The sequence below is a fragment of the Capsicum annuum genome, chromosome 8 (genome assembly GCF_002878395.1).
Source record: "Capsicum annuum cultivar UCD-10X-F1 chromosome 8, UCD10Xv1.1, whole genome shotgun sequence".
Lineage (NCBI taxonomy): Eukaryota > Viridiplantae > Streptophyta > Magnoliopsida > Solanales > Solanaceae > Capsicum > Capsicum annuum.
This window is the reverse complement of record NC_061118.1, coordinates 153,754,714-153,774,504: the sequence shown is the minus strand read 5'-3', so window position 1 is coordinate 153,774,504 and position 19,791 is coordinate 153,754,714. Positions and strand designations below refer to the sequence as shown.

The window sequence follows — 19,791 nt, the reverse complement described above, 5'->3', positions numbered from 1 at the left end:
GGATAAATAGAGGTATATTTAAATAATTTTTACTAATATATGAATATATTTGGACTAAATTATAACAAAAATAAATATATTTGAATCAAACTATAATTAGGAATATATTTAAACTATTTCTAACAGTAAATGATTATATTTGAACCCAAATTGTAACCAAAATCGTATATATGGTATTTGCCTTTGTCCGATTCTAAGACTTGTTTGCCAAGTTTTATTTTTCTTCTCCGGTCAATCAATCCTTTTTTGGTTTATATAATACCCATTATTTTCTCCATCTCTTGAATATTCTCTCAGCTATAAATACGCACATCTTTACCGTGTAGTTCTTTTCCAACCTTTTTGTGATCTCGGGAAAGTGAAGATGGACCTAGATGATGCACCATTAATTGTTGATGATGATTTTGTATCTGGAGAGTCGCAACTTGTCTTCACAGAGATGGGAGAGTTTGTCACTGGCGTTCACTTTGATAAACTATACGAACGAAAACCTAGTGTTGATGTGCCGAAAAATCGGTCAGTTTACGAAGAGGAACCCTTCGTAAAAGAGGAGAAATCGGTAGCAACTGTCGATAAGACGATACGTGAAGTTCCAATAGGGAAAGGTTTGTCGGAGGCACTCAAGTTCTTGAGAGAACGAGTTACACTCAAGGAGGAGGATATTGAATTGGCTGGTCGAAACAATGACAAGAGGGAAAGCAAGCTAGTAGGTCTTCGTAGTGATGAGAAAGGCGAAAAAGAAATAAACATTGACAGGACCGATGAGTATGGAGAAAGCTAACTCCGAAAGGAGTCTTTTCGGTTATTTTCACATCAATTTCATGGGAAGAGGCCTGGAAAGAAGAAACAGGAAAAACGTATGCGGCAACACCAGGAGGAACTGAAGATGAAAAATGCAGGCCAAATTAGTGATTCTAGAAGTGGTTTCGCTACGACTGACAAGTGCATGCTTGGTGACAAGAAAGTTGGACATTTTTCGGGCATTAAACGCAAGTTTGATTCAGGAAAATATTCGCTCTGCCTTAAATTCCGTAATGTATGATATACATTCTATTCATTTTATGTTTGTTATTGCTTAGGCTGATTATTGTTGTTCTGTGCTATTTAGTTTTGATTTACAATTTGTACTGGCTAACGCTTGCGCACAGCTTTCAAATGAGTCTGGTTTAGTTGCTTTTCTTTAGATTCATCTGGATTTTTGCAATTGCAGCTAATTGATTGGAAAATTGATTGCAATTGCAGCTTTTAGTCATTCCTTCATTTGATCTTTTTGCTTGTAAACTATTATACCGAACAGAATGATATTCTAAAAGAATCAAATAATATGTACTCGATGGTCATAAAACACAGATACACAATACTGCGTGAGAATTGCTAAATTGTTCAACTTTGTATCGGAATATAGTGAAAAAGTGAACGAAGCACTTGTAGAAGTTAGTAGACATACAAATGACAAAAGAAAGAAATGTGTACGTGTGACTATTCAAAAAGAAGCTCTTGATATGTTCTTCATTTAGATAAATTTATTTAACTTACTGTAATCCTATTATGTACGCTCATGCATATTCATCTTACCGTAATCCTGTGTCCCTTTCAGTTCTAAGAGTAAGCTTAGTTAGCACTCTATTATTGAAGTTAATGTTGGAAACTTATGGGCAGTTCTAACATTCAGGATAGACCAATAAACCAATAGATTATTCTAAGAAATTGTGAATGTATCAATAGTACTTTGTCCAATAGCTTCATCTTTACAATCTGGAACTACAGATTTAGTTGAATGTCTCAAGGCACTAAGAATGCAGAAGACGAAGAGGATCTCCTAGGAGTTAGCTGGCTTATGTCCTTCTATACAGGTACATAGCATGGCTGTCTTATGTGTTTGTCTTTGTTTAACGAATGATGTCCAATTGACTTGTGATTTCAAATCGTGGAATTCCTTGATTTTTTCCCTCTGCGATCTCATTCAATGCACCATCTGTATGAATTGCACATCAAAGTTTCATTGGAAAAACTTTCCTTTTGGGTTTACGCGGTGACCAGATTTCATCCTGTTAGTTTGAGTGGAGAAGAAAGTCATTACTTCTATTTGTATTTTCAATAACAAACAGCAGCACGTCATCTGTGCTATTAAATGAAGTTCTATCCAAGTTCAATAAGTGTAGTCCCATCCTATCTCATCATCAGCCCTTCAGTGTTCCCATATTTTTATCGTATCTTAATTTATCTATCGTCGTTCAAAGTTACATAAACACACATCTTACTCAAGTGAAAGATCAGTCACGACAGGAGGATAAAAAATCTTGCACAAGATGAAGGTCAGTGATCTGAACAATTTTGTTACTTGTTTTGACTGCTAAAGCTGTGTTTTAGATATCTAATCGCATCGCTGAATGATGCAGGGCATACATGTCAAGTTTGTGTATGTATTTGACTGGAAAAGGCTCATGTTGTGTTAATCTCAATGTCTTGTTTCGTGGTTGATTGAGTTCTTGTTGAATTTACAAGAATCATACAGTGGAAGAAATTTGAATATCTTGATGTGGTTTTAGATTATAGCAGCAAATCTGTACTAAAAGTGATGTCATCAAGTGGTGTAGGCGCTACTACCGTCTGCGAGCAATCTGAGTCTTGAATGTTAGCTCTAATGGGCGTGTGCAGTGTATTTAAAATCATTCGACATTGTATAATTCACGCTGAGGTGAACTGCAAATGCCTGTATTGATTTTGATTATGTTCTTGGAGAATAATCATATTTAGTTAGGAACATTTGTGAAATTAGCTTATACTGAAACTTCTGAGATTGCCTATGATCATATTTAGTTATGGAAAATTGGTCAGATACTTGCAACAGAATTTCAGTCTGTCCGTTACATTTTTTGTAGCTTCAAACTTCTTTTAATTGGATTTACTTTTGCTTTTGATTTCTTTCTGCATTACTTCTTTATCAGTGCGTTTTGCATTTGAGAGTATGACCTTTGCGTCTGCTGTTCATTCTTCTAAGAGTCCTTCATATGAGGACTTCCTCAATGACTATCCATGACTAAATTAGATGAGGTTTCAACAAATATAAAAGGTTGTTTACACTGAATCATTATCTGAGGTAGTTGTTGTTGTTGTTAAGGTCTTAATAGGACTTAGTATTTCTGCAATTATTCAGTGTTCTTGCATTTGCGCATTAGTTTTATATTTCATCCAAACTAGTTCAGATGTGAATCTCTAATATTTAGATTATTCATTTCTCTGCAGACTTGGTTAAAGTTGGATTTCTATCTCCAATGTTTTTATATACACTGCGAGTAGTTTCTAATGTTTGTTTATTAAAGTTGGATTTCTATCTCCAATGTTTTTATATGCACTGCAAGTAGTTTCTAATGTTTGTTTATTTAGTTAGTACGCAGGGACTATGCCTATGCCTAATTCGTAGAGTGCAATATTTCCTATAAACTTAATACTATTTCGTTTGAGCTGCACCATGACATCATTATTAACACTGAAGTGCGATTGAATAGTTAAGACAGTGCATTAACTAATATCAAGCAGAAAGGCCTGAAGCAACTTGAGCCGCGTTAGCTAATATCAAGCAAAAAGGCCTAAAGCCAATTGACCACAAGGAGAGAGGATTACATAACAAGACACTACTAATAATTGGGAAGGCAAAAACTGTAAAAACTCTATTGTTTTCAATGGGAATGTCTACTTAAGAGAAGAATGAGATCAACCATGGTTTGTCTTTCTGCTATGCTGTTACAGACCCGTTCACTCTCTTTCCCCCCAAGAAAAATTCCTACTACACCAAAATATATAATACAAGTAGTAGGAGTCTATCGTGCCAAAACTACTAATGCTGACGAATGCTTCGCCCTGACCCCACTTCCAGCTACTCAAAACTTTAGTGGGGATGCGGGTGAAGAAAATTAAGAAGTTGCATGAGCGAAAAAATTTCTAAGCAAAATGAGAAGTATCAAGCTCAAGCTAACAAGCATCGCAAGTTTTCTGAGTTCAAAGGAGGGGATCTGGTGTAGGTTCATCTTTTTAAAGGAGCCTTTCCTGCAAGGACAATTTGTTAAAGCTCTTTCCCCCCAAGAAAAATTCCTACTCCACCAAAATATATAATACAAGTATTAGGTACAGGCGAATTCATGTATGAAAAAAATTGTTCCTTAGGAAGTAAAAGCATATTCGGCTAGAAAATCCTAATAGGTTGTAGTCAAACGAAATCTAAATAAAATAAAATTTCGAAGTAAAAAACTACTCCTTAATACAAGATCTACCGTAACAACAGAAATAACATAAGTGTAAAAATCACGACAAGAAAGCAGAAAAACATAACAAGACATTGTAAAAAGAGTCAGAAACTATTATAATGCACAAAATTGTGCACAAAAGGAACAGTAACTACAAGCTCCAAAATCTACCAAAATACCTAAGTTCATTACATATCAAAAGACTTCAAAAAAAACGAAAGAAAATTTACCATATTCTAAAATTCATAAACTAAAAATCAAACCCACCACCCATATCATCCATAGCATCTCCATACCCATCAGCATAAGAAGACATCTCTCCAACATCCGAAATCATATCACCAACCAACAAACCACCAAGCAATCCCGCGCCAAGTCCCAACCCTAATCCACCTCCTCCGAACTTGTTCTTCCTCTTAGGTGGTTGCACCGGTGGATATCCGTAACCAGGTTGTTGTACTGGTGGATACCCGTACCCTGGCTGTGCATAACCCGGTGCACCTGCTGGTGGATATCCAGCAGGATACCCACCTTGATGAGCCTGAGGAGGCGGATATGCATATCCTGAGTTTTGCTGATTATAAGCCATACCATATGGTGCAGCAGGATAAGCTGTTACCGGCTCATGATTTACGTCTTTCTTCTTCTCAGGCGCTGTAAATTTCTCCCCGAATTTATACGAGAATTTCAGTGTGCCTTTCGGTTTGCCGCTCTCTGTTACAACTGGATACTCAACGAACCTTTCAGCAGCACCACTAGAAGTCTCCTGATTGAACATCTCGTTAACGGGTACGGACACTTCGCCGATTTCTTTGTCACCTAAAGTACGTTCAGATTTGAGACGAATAACAAGGTACAGCCCTGGTTTATTGATAGAAGATTCGTCAAGAGTGAATTTCATTGAGTGATTCCACTTGGGATTCGGGCCACTGTTTTTGTCGACCAAGGTTTTCTGCCTATACGACTTGTTGGAGTAACTGGAGATGAAGACTTCTGCATAAACATCCATCTTAGAGAAAGTATTGACATTCTTTATGTTCTCTGCTGAGATCACTTTGATGTCTAACGGACGTAACTCCATTGCAAAGAGATTCAGAAGGAAATTTGGAGGATGAAAATTGTAACTGGAAGTTGAAAGAGAAACTCTGAAAATTTTTGTGCGTGTTGGTTTGGGTTGATGGGGGAATTGGAGGAATTTATAAGGGAAGGGTATAATAACGAAAGGAAATAAACAGGAACTTTCGAATAAACCGACTCTAAGGTAGCAGTAAAGTTGAATTGCTCCCATTTTATTTGCTAATATTTTTTGATTTGGTAACTTTTTAATACTAACATAATTATTTTTTAAATTTTTATTAATTCCACTTTACTAAAAATAATAACAATATATTTTTTTAATATAAAAATTAATTTAACAAATATAATTAAGTCTTTCTTTATAACTAAAATTTTGTGTCTCAATAAAATATATCACGGAAAATGAGACGGAGGAATAGGTCAGTAACAGTAAGCATTGACTATCAATTATGGGGTCGCTTTTTCGTGCCGTTATTTTCTACAATATATTCCTGCTCTTACTAAGAAAAGATGTGTAGATAATGTATAAATAATATATTTTTGATGTTATATATAAATAATATATTTGTACACATTATTTATAAATTAAAATGTACAAATAATTATATTTATTTTATTTTAAAATAATTGATTTTTATTAATTTAATATTCTACTTAAAAAAATTATTAATTTTTATTTATTTAATTAATTTTATTAATTATATTTTAAAAATATAAATTTATTTATATGCATGTTATTTAATTATTTAATAATAAAAATAATGTTAAAATAATATAATAAAATATTTTTTATATTATAAATAAATATAATTACATTAAAATAAATTTTTGTAGAAAAAAAGTCAAGTATAGCAAAACGGACGAAGTAAGAATAAAGATGCTCTATTTTTATGACCGTTCATTTGGATAGGTACAAAACTTTGTGGAAATTAAAGGGGCCCTTTTTGGCTTTTGTTGATGTGTTATTTAATTTAATTTCCAGAAAAAGCTAGAGACCCGTTGTAATAAAAATAGTAAACGCGTTATCCAAACAGAATAGTATTTATCCTTTTTTTTCCTTATAATATTAAGCGCCAAATTCCGAACCAACGTCGTGTATACAGCGTGTGCAAGCAGATTTTCAGAATATGCTCTAAAACTGCCAAACAGACCCTTATGGAATAATCTACGATCTTGTGATGAAATTTCCTAGAAATTATATAACTAGTATACTATATATAAAAAAGAATTAACCATTCCAAGAATAAAGACTCTTTTGTCGTAAAGATATTATATGAGATGAGTTATACAACTAAAAAACGGAATGAGTCATAAAATCACCAACTCCAATATTTCTTGACCACTTTTCATAAATAGATTTGATCTAAAATTGCTCAATTCGATCAGATTCGTGGATTTGATCAAGTATGTAACTTCTACTGTAAATTCACTCATGTATGAAAGTCCAAAACTATACACTAAAATGCCTTTACTTGACAAAAATATTATGTTAAAAAGGTTGATATCTATGTAGATTTTCTTGTATTTATAGTTTTCTTTTATCTGCCTAGCTAAAATTGTTATCTTTTATGTATTCGGGTACAAAAATCCGTATATAAGAAACACAAACTTCAACACTAGTTCAAGTCCAAGACAAGAACACTTATGAAGTTATGTAACACCTTCAATACTAGATTACAAATAATCTATCTAAAAAGTGTGTTAAGATTTAGAAAAGAGATGAAACAGAATTTAATACCAAATCCTCCGAATTTACAGAGTGTCCTTAAAAATAATTTTCCTCACTGTACCCGAGGTTTTGGAATATTCCTCCCAAGATAAAATGGCCTTCAATTCGAACAATAATGGTACCTCAAATTGTTGGATTCAACGAACTCACTCAACGGTTTGATAGATCACACAGAAAGTTTTTCAAGACAAGAAGAGAGTTTGTATTTCAGAAAATTCGTACCTAAACCCGTGGATGAAAACAAGTTTATATAACCAACATGTGCCTCTTCTGAAAAGTAGTAATGGTTCACTTAAAAGGTGTGATCTTTCTGGAAAAGCCATGTCTGTTCGTCCAAAGAATGTATCTTTTTCGAACAGGCATACCATTTCATGAATCAGTGTGTCATTTTGTTGAAGGGTTGCATCCCTTCGTTTCAGCACTGCACTGTTTCGAAACACTGTTTCGGAATCTGCATGCATGCTTATAAATGGAGTATCAAAACACAGAAAAAAGTTGCGTTTTTTCCTTTGGTATTTTCAAACTGAATTTCTATCAAATAAACTTTGTCCAAAAAGATAGATCTCATCGATCGATAATTTGACAAATTCGAAGCCGAAGCCGAAGCCGAGCGACGAAGACGATGGCGCGAGACATCTCTTATTTCTTGCCTCACTTACCATGTGGAGTAAGTGTCCCTTATTTTAAACACTCACAAGTTCTCTTCTTCCACCAATGTGGGAGAAAGAGTGAACTTTCTAATTTGGGAGTACACTTTCTAAATTGGTCTCCCTTCTCCACTATTTTTTCTTCATTTTTCATTCACATTTTTTTCATATACTTTGAACCCAACAATCCCCTACATGAATGGGAAATGAATATTTTTCGTAAAAAATTTACGGACAAATATGTGATCATCAAGCAAAGACTGATTGCACCTGGATAAGTGGGTTTTCCTTTGAACTTTCCGTAGTGAACATGCATCGGATGCACTCGGTCAATCGATAGATTTGATAGTTTTGAACCGTCAAGCTTTGGTGTACACCTAGACAACACATGTCACACAACCAACCTTTTACCATTTATGGTTCTCATGATTTTATTTTTTTCAGCCATGAACACGTTCCGATTTCATGAGAGCTTAGAAAATAGGCCTTTACTAACATTCTCCTTGAAGCGGCTTTCACTTCGCCCTCACATAGGTGATTTCTATACGTTCAATCCTATAGATTAAACTATTTGGTCAAATCTGCCAAATTTAGATAATCATTAAAAGACTTTTCACCTTAAGTCTTATCCTTATTTACTACACATTGTCTACATCATGGGTTGGGTAATTGACAATGTTGAACCTGTCAGACACAACTTTGTTTGATCTCTTTGAACCTAGCTCTTGGGATCTCCAGTCTGGTAGGTAGAGTTACCGCCATGCTGACTTGTCCTACGCCTTAAACCCATTCCCTTGGATGTCTTTTCCACTCTTTCTCTAGATAGGCCTTTTGTAAGTGGATCCGACACATTATCCTTTGACTTAACATAGTCAACAGTGATAATTCCACTGGAGAGAGGTTCCCTAACAGTATTATGTCTCCGTCGTATGTGACGAGATTTACCGTTGTACATCATGCTCCCTGCCCTACCTATTGCCGCTTGGCTATCACAATGTATACATATTGGTGCCACTGGTTTGGGCCAATAAGAAATATCTTCCAAGAAATTTCTGAGTCATTCTACTTCTTCACCGGCTTTATTCAATGTGATAAATTCAGATTCCATTGTAGAGCGAGCAATACAAGTCTGTTTGGATGATTTCCAAGAGACTGCTCCTCCATCGATAGTAAATACATATCCACTTGTGGATTTTACTTCGTTCGATCCGGTGATCCAATTTGCATCACTATATCCTTCAAGTACCGCAGGATATTTATTATAATGCAACGCATAGTCTTGAGTGTATTTAAGATACCCCAAAACTCTTTTCATTACCATCCAATGAGTTTTGTTGGAATTACTTGTGTACCGACTCAATTTACTAATAGAGCATGCTATATCTAGTCGTGTACAGTTCATTATACATTAAACATCCCAATACTCTTGCGTACTCCAATTGTGAGTTTCTTTCACCTCCATTCTTTCGAAATGTAAAGCTCACATCCAAAGGAGTTTTGGCAATACCGAATTTCATATACTTGAATTTGTCAAGTACCTTTTCGATATAATGAGACAGTGATAATGCCAACCCTTGTGGAGTTTTATGGATTCTTATACCTAAGATCACATCCGCAACTTCAAGGTCTTTCATATCGAACTTGCTTTCGAGCATTCATTTCATTGCTCTACTGATGAACAACATATCATCCACATATAAACAAACAATGATTTGGTGATTCTGAGTGTCTTTAATGTAAACACATTTATCTCATTCATTTATCTTGAACCCATTTGCCAACATGGTTTGGTCAAACTTCGCATGCCATTGTTTAGGTGTTTATTTTAGTCCATACAATGACTTAATAAGTTTATATACCTTATTCACCTTCCCTGGAACCACAAAACCCTCTGGCTGTTCCATGTAAATTTCTTTCTCCAATTCTCCATTTAGGAATGTGGTTTTCACACCCATTTGATGGATTTCAAGACCATATACCGCCGCCTAGGCAATTAACATTCGAATCGATGTTATCCTTATTACTAGCGAGTATGTATCAAAGTAATCAAGACCTTCTTTTTGTTTGAAGCCTTTTACTACAAGTCTTGCCTTGTATTTGTCAATAGTACCATCCGCTTTCATTTTTCTTTTGAAGATCCATTTAGAACTTAAAGATTTATTTTCTGGAGAAAGATCAACCAATTCTCATATATGATTACTTAAGATTGAATCAATCTCACTATTGACTGCCTTTTTTTCAAAAGGATGAGTCTGACGACGACATCGCTTCTTTAAATGTTTGAGGCTCATTTTCTAAGAGAAATGTTACAAAATACGATCCAAATGTAGTAGAAGTTTTTTGACGTGTACTACGTCTTGGATTCTCTTCATTATGTACATTCTCACTTGGTTCATCTTGAGGTCGTTTAGACGCTCTACTAGACTGTTCATGTCTAGTTTTATACGGGTAAATATTTTCAAAGAATTCAGCATTATCTGTTTCAATTATCGTATTTTCATTTATATCCGAATGTTCAGATTTATGAACCAAAAACCGACATGCTTTACTGCTTTTAGCATATCCTATGAACACGCATTCCACAGTCTTAGGTCCTATCTTAACCCTCTTTGGCATAGGAACTTGGACCTTTGCTAGACAACCCCACACTTTGAAATATTTCATGTTGGGTTTCCTTCCTTTCCATTTTTCATAAGGAATTGATTGTCTCTTACTATGCGAAACTCTATTGAGTATACGATTGGCTGTAAGGATAGCCCCCCCTACAAGTTTTGCGGTAAACCGCAACTTATAAGCAAGACATTCATCATTTCCTTCAAAGTTTGGTTTTTTCTTTTCGCAATTCTGTCAGATTGAGGTGAATACGGGTCCGTAGTTTGATGGATAATTCCATTCTCTACACATATTTCGGCGAAGGGAGATTCATATTCTCCGCCACTATCACTTCTTATCATTTTTATCTTTTTCTCTAACTGATTTTCAACTTCGATTTTGTATTGCCTAAACGCATCTATTGCTTCATCCTTACTGTTTAGCAAGTAGATGTAATAGTATCTAGTGCAATCGTCAATAAAAGTTATGAAATATTTTTTCCCACCACGTGATGGTGTTGACTTCATATCACAAATGTCAGTGTATATTAAGTCTAAAGGATTGGAATTTCTTTCAATGGACTTATAAGGATGCTTTGCATACTTTGATTCCACACACGTTTGTCACTTTGATTTATTGCGCTCAAAGTTTGGCAAAACTTCTAAGTTAATCAGTTTTCATAACGTTTTGTAATTAACATGGCCTAAATGTTCATGCCATAAATTATAAGACCCAAACAAGTAAGAAGAATTTGAACTTTTATTTATTTCAACATTTATCTTATAAAGGCCCTCGGTGAGATAGCCTTTTCCTACATACACTTCCCCTTTGCTAATTACAGTTTTTTCAGAAATGGTTACACATTTGAATTCGTTCTTGTCTAGAAGTGAAACAGAAATTAAGTTCCTACGTAACTCCGGAACATACAAAACATTGTTAAGAGTCAAGACCTTTCCTGAAGTCTTTTTCAAGCCTACTTTTCCTGTTCCTTCTACCTTAGCCGTAGCGGAGTTAGCCATGTAGATTATTTCTTCAACTTGAGTCGGAGCGAATGACGAAAACAGCTCTTTGTTGGCACAAACATGGCGGGTGACACCAGAATCCATCCACCACTCGCAAGGATTCTCCACCAAGTTGCATTCTGAGAACATAGCACACAAATAATCACATTTTATTGGACTCAATCATATTTGTTTGATCCTTCTTCTTGCCTTTCTTAGGGGAACGACAATCCGTGTTTAATGGCCAATTTTGCCACAATTGAAGCATTTTCCCTTGAATTTCTTCTTAGATTGTTTCCTTGTTCAACTTTATTTCTTTTCTTAGAATTGTTTTGGTCATCTTCCATTAATTGTTGAATTCCCTTTTGACCTTACCTTCTCTCGGCAGCCTTATTATCCTCTTTAATAAGTAATCGGACAATAAGATCTTCGACAGTCATCTCCTTGCGTTTGTGCTTCAAGTAGTTTTTGAAGTGTTTCCACATAGGTGGTAGCTTCTCAATGATCACTGTTACTTGAAATGTATCATTCACAATCAAACCTGCAAAACAATTTATGTGAGTACTAAGAACATTTTCAATTTGTTTTACTAAGGTATTTTTCAAAGATATACCTTCTGCTAGGAGATCGTGAATGATTACTTGCAATTCCTGCACTTGAGAGACAACTGATTTGCTATCTATCATTTTAAAGTTCAAGAACCTTGCAACAAAGAATTTCTTAACTCCCACATCCTCTGTCTTGTATTTTCGTTCTAGTGCCCCCCACAATTTCTTCGATGTTTTAGTTCCACTGTAAACATTATAGAGGTTTTCTTGGAGACCACTCAATATATAATTCCTGCAAAGGAACTCCGAGTGTTTCCAAGCTTCTACAATCATGAAATATTCTTTGTCCGAGGTTCCCTCGGGCACCTCAGGAGCATCCTCACTAGTGAACCTTTGAAGTCATAGAATGGTGAGGTAAAAGAATATTTTTTGCTGCCATCGCTTAAAGTCAATATCCGTAAATTTTTTGGGCTTCTCCGCAGGTGCCATGGTTGCAGAGCATTTGCTCGACTTGTTGAGGCAATACTAGTTGCCCCCACAGTCGTAGCCTCATCTTGCATTTGACTTTCGTTAGTCATTTTTCTTGTCACCACAAGACAATAAAATTTAGTATTTTCAGAATTCTACTAATAAAGTTAAGCAACTTTAAACTCTTCTTCTTGTTTCTAGTTAACGATGAAGTTTTTATGACTTCCAATGATCAACCGAATGATTTTTAACTTGTGGTGAAGATTTTATATCTTCGAATCACTAGTTAAGTTCAAACGGAGTAGAAAACTTAAACCTTTAATCTCCAAAAACAAACAATACAGATTCTGCAAAAAATTATTCCTTAAGATTGTTATCTTTTATGTATTCGGGCACAAGAATCTGTATATAAGAAACACAAACTTCAACACTAGTTCAAGTCCAAGACAAGAACACTTATGAAGTTCTGTAACTCCTTCAACACTAAATTACGAATAATCTATCTAAGAAGTGTGTTAAAATTCAGAAAAGAGATGAAACAGAATTTAAGACCAAGTTTCCCCTCACTATACCCGAGGTTTTGGAATCTTCCTCCCAGGATAAAATGGCCTTCTCACTTAAAAGGTACATGTGCCTCTTCTAAAAAATGGCAATGGCTCACTTAAAAGGTGTGACCTTTCTGGAAAAGCCATGTCTGTTCGTCCAAAGATCCGAAGCCGAGCGAGCTACAACGACTACGGCGCGAGGTATCTCTTATTTTTTGTCTCACTTACCAAGTGGAGTAAGTATCCCTTATTTTAAACACACACAAATTCTCTTCTTCCACCAATGTGGGAGAAAGAGTAAACTTTTCAATTTGAGAGTACACTTTCTAAATTGGTATCTCCCTTCTCCACCATTTTTTCTCCATTTTTCATTCACACTTTTTTCATATACTTTGAACCCAACAAAAATTAACCACACAAGTATTTAATAAACACTGTAGAAAATAGGAAAATATAGTCTTGTATTAGATGCTCTAAAGTCTTATCTAAGTATTTAAAGTACGGTGACAACGTGGAAGATATATATGTTTGGTCAAAATATGAAAGTCTTCTATTAATTTACACCATACGTACATTTAATATGGTGGAATTGGATTCTTCACTTTCACTAAAGAGCAATTTATATACGTACCTAATACATTAGAATTGGATTCTTCATTTGCACTAAGGAACAATTTGCATACACACATAGTAGGGTGGAATTGGATTTTTCATTTGCACGAAAGAGCAATTTCACACCTATATGGTGACGTCTAGCAAATGGTATCAAGTCAAAAGGGCGCGACGAGACGTAAATTTCTAGAACTTCTAAGTTAAGTAGTGTTTTGTTTATAATAAATAGATAAAACATTTAACTACTTAAGACTATACAAGACGTGAATTAAATATTTGTAAAAGTGACTGAATTGGTGCAACAAGTTGTGTCGCTCAGGCCTCGAGGCTTGCCTAGTGCAGTACACATTGATTGAGTTGGTGTAAACACCCCCGCGGATAATTTTTTTTCCCACTTGAACTATTACCTTCAGTTGCGCCTAAGTACTAATACCCTTTCCCATTTCCCAAGATTATGCTTTCACTCAGAACCTGCATGCCAACAACTTCTTAGCAGTTTTACATAATTCCAATTTTGTAAATTATAACGTCAATTCTGAGAATCTCAGAGCTCAGGTGGTGGGATTTTCGTCAATGGAGGGGAAGGGAACGGTAGACGATGCCAAAGAAAAAAAAAAAAAAGAAGCAAGAAAGCACAATCACTATCATCATTCTTCTGATACAAGTCAAGGTATACAATTCGAGAGATTTTTAGGCAACTCCAATGTCCATCCATGACAGCTCCTTTTGCATACAAATTGCTCTTCGGAGACTAGACGTCACATTGTGCCGATGAGTTTGTGGCTTAGCCCAAAAGCCTTCAAAAAATGCTGAGCCAACAATTAAAGGGCACCATGAGGGAAACGGCCATATAAGCCCCTCATATCAGCCACAATGTCGCTGCACTTATTGAGGAGGCCTAGCATGTATTGTGAAAAGTCAGCTCCAGGATGAGACACTTGATTGTTATAATCGGGCACATTTCTAGGAGCTACTTCTTGAGTAAAGTGCATATCATTTGGTGGTGCATTGGGATATTGAGCAGTAGTAGGAAGAGGGAGCATGGACGACTGATTTGTATAATTGTTGATATTAGAACTAGAAGATGCACTTCCATCAACAATACTACTAGTGTTGTTGACGTTCTTAATATCATTCACCTGCTCACCTCTATCTCTATTATTATCTTCTGCACCCAACATAAATTTTACACGTGGGGTTCCCCTATTACTACCATTACCACCATCTGTCGTCAGCCCTTCCTCACCTGGGGGTTTCTTTAGTATGGATTTCAGCTGCCCAGGCTTCAACGAGGACCTCGAATCAGCTGCACCAACTTTTGGTGCAGAAATCCCGGCACTTGCATCTTCCCTTGACACTTTGGTAGTTTCGGTGTCTGGTGCTTCAGCTGCCACTTCTCGAATATGGCATCTCACATTGGTGTTCCCAAACAAATTTGTGTTATTAGAGGCAAACCTAAAGGCCTGCACTGCATGATCCCGGTTTTGGTAGACTAAACGGCAGGTCGATGACTTCCAGAAGACCCGAGTAGCTGAATGATCCAGAGCCCCAAAACGGGCAAATTTGGCCTTCAGCTCAGGAATGGAGGGAAGAGATCCATTAGGTGGAAACTTCATAACAAGCATGGTTGGCTCAGGTACCTTTTCCGCCGGCTCCTTCTTGGCACTATCTGGCTTAGATGATTTCACAGGTGTTGAAATCAGTCTCTTTGCAGTTATTTCCTTGCTTTCACCTGGTTGAACTTCTGAAGTCTTCCCGGAAACCTTCTTCTGTGCTGCCATTGCTCTCATATCATTGATCTTCTTCTTCTTCTTGGCAGCCATTTCCTCTTGCCTATCTGAAGGACCTCGCTTACGTTCTTTGGTAGTAGGATCATCAGGCCTGGCATGATTCTTCTTTGGCTTCAGATTTGATGTCTGTTTCACATTATTGCTGGGGCCAATTTCTGATGTAAGGGCAGCAACAGGTGACTTGCTGACGGGCGTACTTGACTCATTCTCACCAGCAGCAGACAAGGCCAAGCTTTTTTGATAGACAAGGGACCGGAATTTCAGAAAAAGTTCTCGTATAGTATTTATATTACTGCTGGTGGCACCATAGAAGGGACCAAGAGCAATTGTATGTAAATCACTTAGTACTTGAGGAAGCTCAATATTGTTGCTTCTAATCACAACATTATCTTCTTTTACCACACGGTCAGGCACAGAACTGTCTGCGGGATCATCCTTTTGCTGAGTATGCATTCGAAATTCTTCCCTGGAAGCTGAAGAAACTTGGATGGACTCTCCTGCAACTTTTTCCATTACTGGGTTATCTGAAGAAACAGCCGCTTGTCCATCCACATGATTAGAGTCGGTATTCAAGCCCAATGCCACCTTCTTCTTCTTTTTCTTCCTCTCTGTTGACAGACTACTTCCATCACTCGCTTCTCCACCAGAACGTTTACGAACCTTGACCTTGTCTGAAGGCCTCACAACATCATCTTCAGCTACCTGACCTGATGGCTTCTTAAAGCTCTCAATCAAGGTGGAGCCAGGCGCATTAGGCAGGTGATCTGCAGGACTAGGAGACGCATCTTTTCCTGTTAAGGAGGAACTGTCTAGATGAACGGACTGGTCAGATGAGCCTGCTTGAGCTGGACCAACTTGGTGGAGTTTCAGGTTAACAGGCTCATCTCTGCGTTTAAGCAGATACCTGTCTTTCTCAACTTGGTCCTTTGTTTTAGTAGATTTTGCAGAAACCTTTCCCTTGCCCAGAGTTTCTGCTTCCACCAATCTACCGCTCAAAGGAGCTGCAACATTGTCAAAGCAACAGAAGACACATGTCAGCAAAATCTGATCACCAGTTGAGAACTTTGTTTTCACTAAAAACGCATAAACACTTAAAAGGGTGTTTGTCCATAAAAACAAAGAGAATTTCGTATTATTTGGATTTTTCAAAGATGGGAGTTGGAGTTGTCATACTCTTTGCAATAAAAATTTAGAATTTGTATGTACTTTTTTAAAAATTAAGAAAAGTGATTTAAACATAAAATACAATTTACATGGGGTTATTTTATAAAAATAAAAAGTGAAGGTGAATTTGAAAAAAAATAAAAAGTGAAAACTGGTTGAGTGCTCCTCAAATTCTAAACACTACTACAAGTTGTATTTGAAATTTCTATGGCTAAACACATATTTTTACATAAAGTGAAAAATTCTCATGACCAAACGGGTCGTTATTTTCCAAAAAGTGAAAGATACAAAACCATTCAAAAGAGAATTAGAAGGAAAAAAAACAAGAACTTCAAGCTAATATTAGAAAAATAGAACTTCAGACGAGTTAAAGAATCAGACTCTCAATAACATAACCAACATGAGGATGGAAGGCAACAAATAAAAAAGAAGAAAGACAATCTTTTGTCAATATGTGCAAAGACGAGAAAGGTATTGTGAATTAAATGACTTTTAACAGCCAAAAAGAGACAAGAGTCTCCTTTGACATCTGGGGTTTCACCACATAAAAACAAGGATGAGAAGTCAAGTATGCGGCTTGCACATAAGTTGTCATATTTTATAAGCCCAACTCGACACAAGAAAGGCAGGAGTTGCCATTTTTATTTGGCCACATGCTAATTACATCTATCCCAAAACATTATGCTCTCATACAATTTTAGGTTAAAATGTTTGACTGCGATTTTGATTCAACTACAAAAAAGGACTTTACTATTTTTTTGTGTGTGATCAGGTAACCATTTTCATTTCATAAATCAAAGGCCAAAAATGGGCACGAAGTATACCGAAAAGTAAAGAAACTACAACAGATATGATCAAAAAATTACATTGGTGTACCAAAAATAAAGAGAATGGGGACTACTCACAACTGCCCGAAGTATACCGAAAAGTAAAGAAACTACAACAGATATGATCAAAAAATTACATTGGTGTACCAAAAATAAAGAGATTGGGGACTACTCACAATTGCCCAAACTCAATTGTACCCTTTCAAAAGCCCTCCTACTTCTCTCTCAACAAATGACCCAACTCAAAGCAGGAGGAACAACAGTCCACACCCTGCTCTTCCTCCTCCTGGACATTTCTTGAACGTATAAAAATACAACGTTATAACTAAGAAACTCTAAAGCAAATTCAATTATTCACCAGCAATACAATATTTAAAACTTGGACACCCTTACTCAATATTTTTAAATGGTAATTTTTATTCATAAAAAAAACTATGATTGTGATGGAATTATGGGCATTGTGACAATAAGGGTGAAGACAAATTAAAATTAGCCTTGTCTAAATTTATAGAAATTCTAGGAGCTCTAAAATAGATTAAGCTTCAGTTGCAAGTTTCAGCGAATGAAGATAGCTTTCACAGCCATATTCTAGAATGTTCTGAATAACAGAAACCTTTTCGTTTTTGTTTTGTAACATTCAACGCGGCGAAAATTCCTTCCATTCTTTTCGGCGTCAAATAATCTCCTCTCATGTTACTACTTCACAATTTATTTCAACAATTCCATATCAAAATTGTTTTCTGAGAGTGGACGACTGCATCTCCTGTTGGGCCAACACTGACTCATATCCCCAGTTCAGTTTTAGTTGCTTCCTACATGATTTTACCTTACGTTAAACTGTTCACTAGCACGAAGTCTTTTGGAACTGTCACAAACGCATAAATCTACATGTGGGCATGTGTTTATTGGGGGGAAATTTAAATACAAAAACATCCTAGCTGCAATGAAAGCAATTAGATACAATAGCTAAGAGAATTATACATATTTAAACACTATATCCTATCTGGCACACCCAATTAGAAAACTTGTAGTTTCCTTTGCTTTTCTCAATTTTCTTCGTTTTGTTCCTCTTTCTATTTCTCCTATTTACCAAATAAAAAATGTAGTTGTATGGCCTGACCAAAAGTTTGGCCTTGTAATTTGAACATCATAAACTTGATGAACTATATTCAATACAGCACCATTGCTTCAATTAATTGAAATATCATTCTCAGTGTTTTTGTTACAATTCTCATTCTTAGTACAAGCTACAGGGTAAGAAATACTTTAAATAATAAAGGAAGGTCAAAATGAAAAGAGGAGGAAGATGTAGGCTAATGAGAACTTCAAATAGACGGAAGTGCCCTCATTTTCCTGGTTGCATTACACATAAAATGTAGCATTATCTATTAATGAGTCAAAACAATCAATATAGTAGATTAACAAAGAGGGAGACGGAAGGGGAGCCTTGGAGTACTGGTAAAGTTGTTGCCATGTGACCAGTAGGTCACGAGTTCAAGCCTTGGAAACAGCCTCTGGCAGAAATGCAAAGTAAGGCTGCGTATAGGGCTGGCAACGGAACCGTAACTTTCCGTTCCGTTCCGATAGTGACGTTTCCAATTGATTTCCGGTACCGGTAACGACACGGTCCAGTTGGTTCCGGTTTACCGGTACCCAATGGTCCGGATATTTCCGGTTCCGGTTGACCGGTTTCCGGTCCGTAACTTTTAAAATTTGGCCTTTTTTTTTAAAAAAAAAAAACTTGGTTTGCAACGGCTCTTTTGGCCGTTGCATTTCAACCGTTATTACCCCCCACCTTCCAACTACCCACCACCATCCTTTAAAATTTTTACTATAAATATACTTCATTTCAATTATTTTTTTCACACAAATATTATCAATTTTCATACTCTCTCTTAATATTCTCTCAAATTCTGTCTAAATATTTCTAGTTTTATTATATTAGTTGAACACTTGAAGTTGAGGTACAAGCTTCAATTATCATCTTTTAATTCCGACATTTGTTATACGTCTGCTTTTACGCAGGCGTTCGGTATATTCGTTCCAACTTTAATCTCTTTTTATTTACGTTAATTATCTATATTTTTTTTATTTACGAACAACTTGTATTTGTATTGCTTGTTTTAATATTTTATTTTGAAATATGGATTTTAAAAAAAATAGTAGTGGTAAAAAATCAAATTTTGGTAAGGTCTTTCGTAGAAATAAAAAAAGTAAGGCTAGTACTAGTTCATTACCGGCTAGATTTAATGAAACTTCATTATCACAACCTAATGGTTTTGATGTTGGTATCGGTATGGAATTAGATAATGAGACCCTGAATAGGCGTTATAATAATTTTGAGGAAGACTTACCAGAGGAAGATGATATAGAAGAACAAGAATTAGGTGATACCCCTACCCCTACTAGTCCGGTTACAGAATTACCGAAACACGGTGAAGAGCTGTCCCCTTTACCGGAATTTACTAGGGCCAATAGTACCGAACGTACTAAAAGGTCATTAGTTTGAAAATTTATGGAGCATGATAGGGTAAAAAGTACTGCTAC

At 36.0% G+C, this 19,791-nt stretch overlaps 3 protein-coding genes across 3 annotated transcripts in view; 1 reads left to right on the top strand and 2 right to left on the bottom strand.

The window, feature by feature from the left end:
- The first annotated feature begins 218 nt into the window (after window positions 1-218).
- On the top strand, window positions 219-2,917 carry LOC107879811 (SART-1 family protein DOT2-like). The gene is made up of 2 exons (XM_016726755.2): window positions 219-1,036; window positions 1,768-2,917. Exon 1 carries the CDS (start codon window positions 365-367, stop codon window positions 779-781), a length of 417 nt encoding a protein of 138 aa, XP_016582241.1. The 5' UTR covers window positions 219-364; the 3' UTR covers window positions 782-1,036; window positions 1,768-2,917.
- A 1,419-nt stretch (window positions 2,918-4,336) lies between these two features.
- On the bottom strand, window positions 4,337-5,400 carry LOC107839591 (protein SRC2-like). Its single transcript, NM_001324570.1, is given in 1 exon segment — window positions 4,337-5,400. A coding segment is annotated over 1 exon segment (831 nt). The 5' UTR covers window positions 5,326-5,400; the 3' UTR covers window positions 4,337-4,494.
- An 8,686-nt stretch (window positions 5,401-14,086) lies between these two features.
- LOC107879338 (PWWP domain-containing protein 1) overlaps window positions 14,087-19,791 on the bottom strand; it is a 16,896-nt gene continuing 11,191 nt past the window's right edge. The window contains exon 2 of the mRNA XM_047394686.1: window positions 14,087-16,254. Coding sequence (XP_047250642.1) covers window positions 14,285-16,254 — 1,970 coding nt within the window. The 3' untranslated portion in view covers window positions 14,087-14,284. The remainder of the gene's footprint in view (window positions 16,255-19,791) is intronic.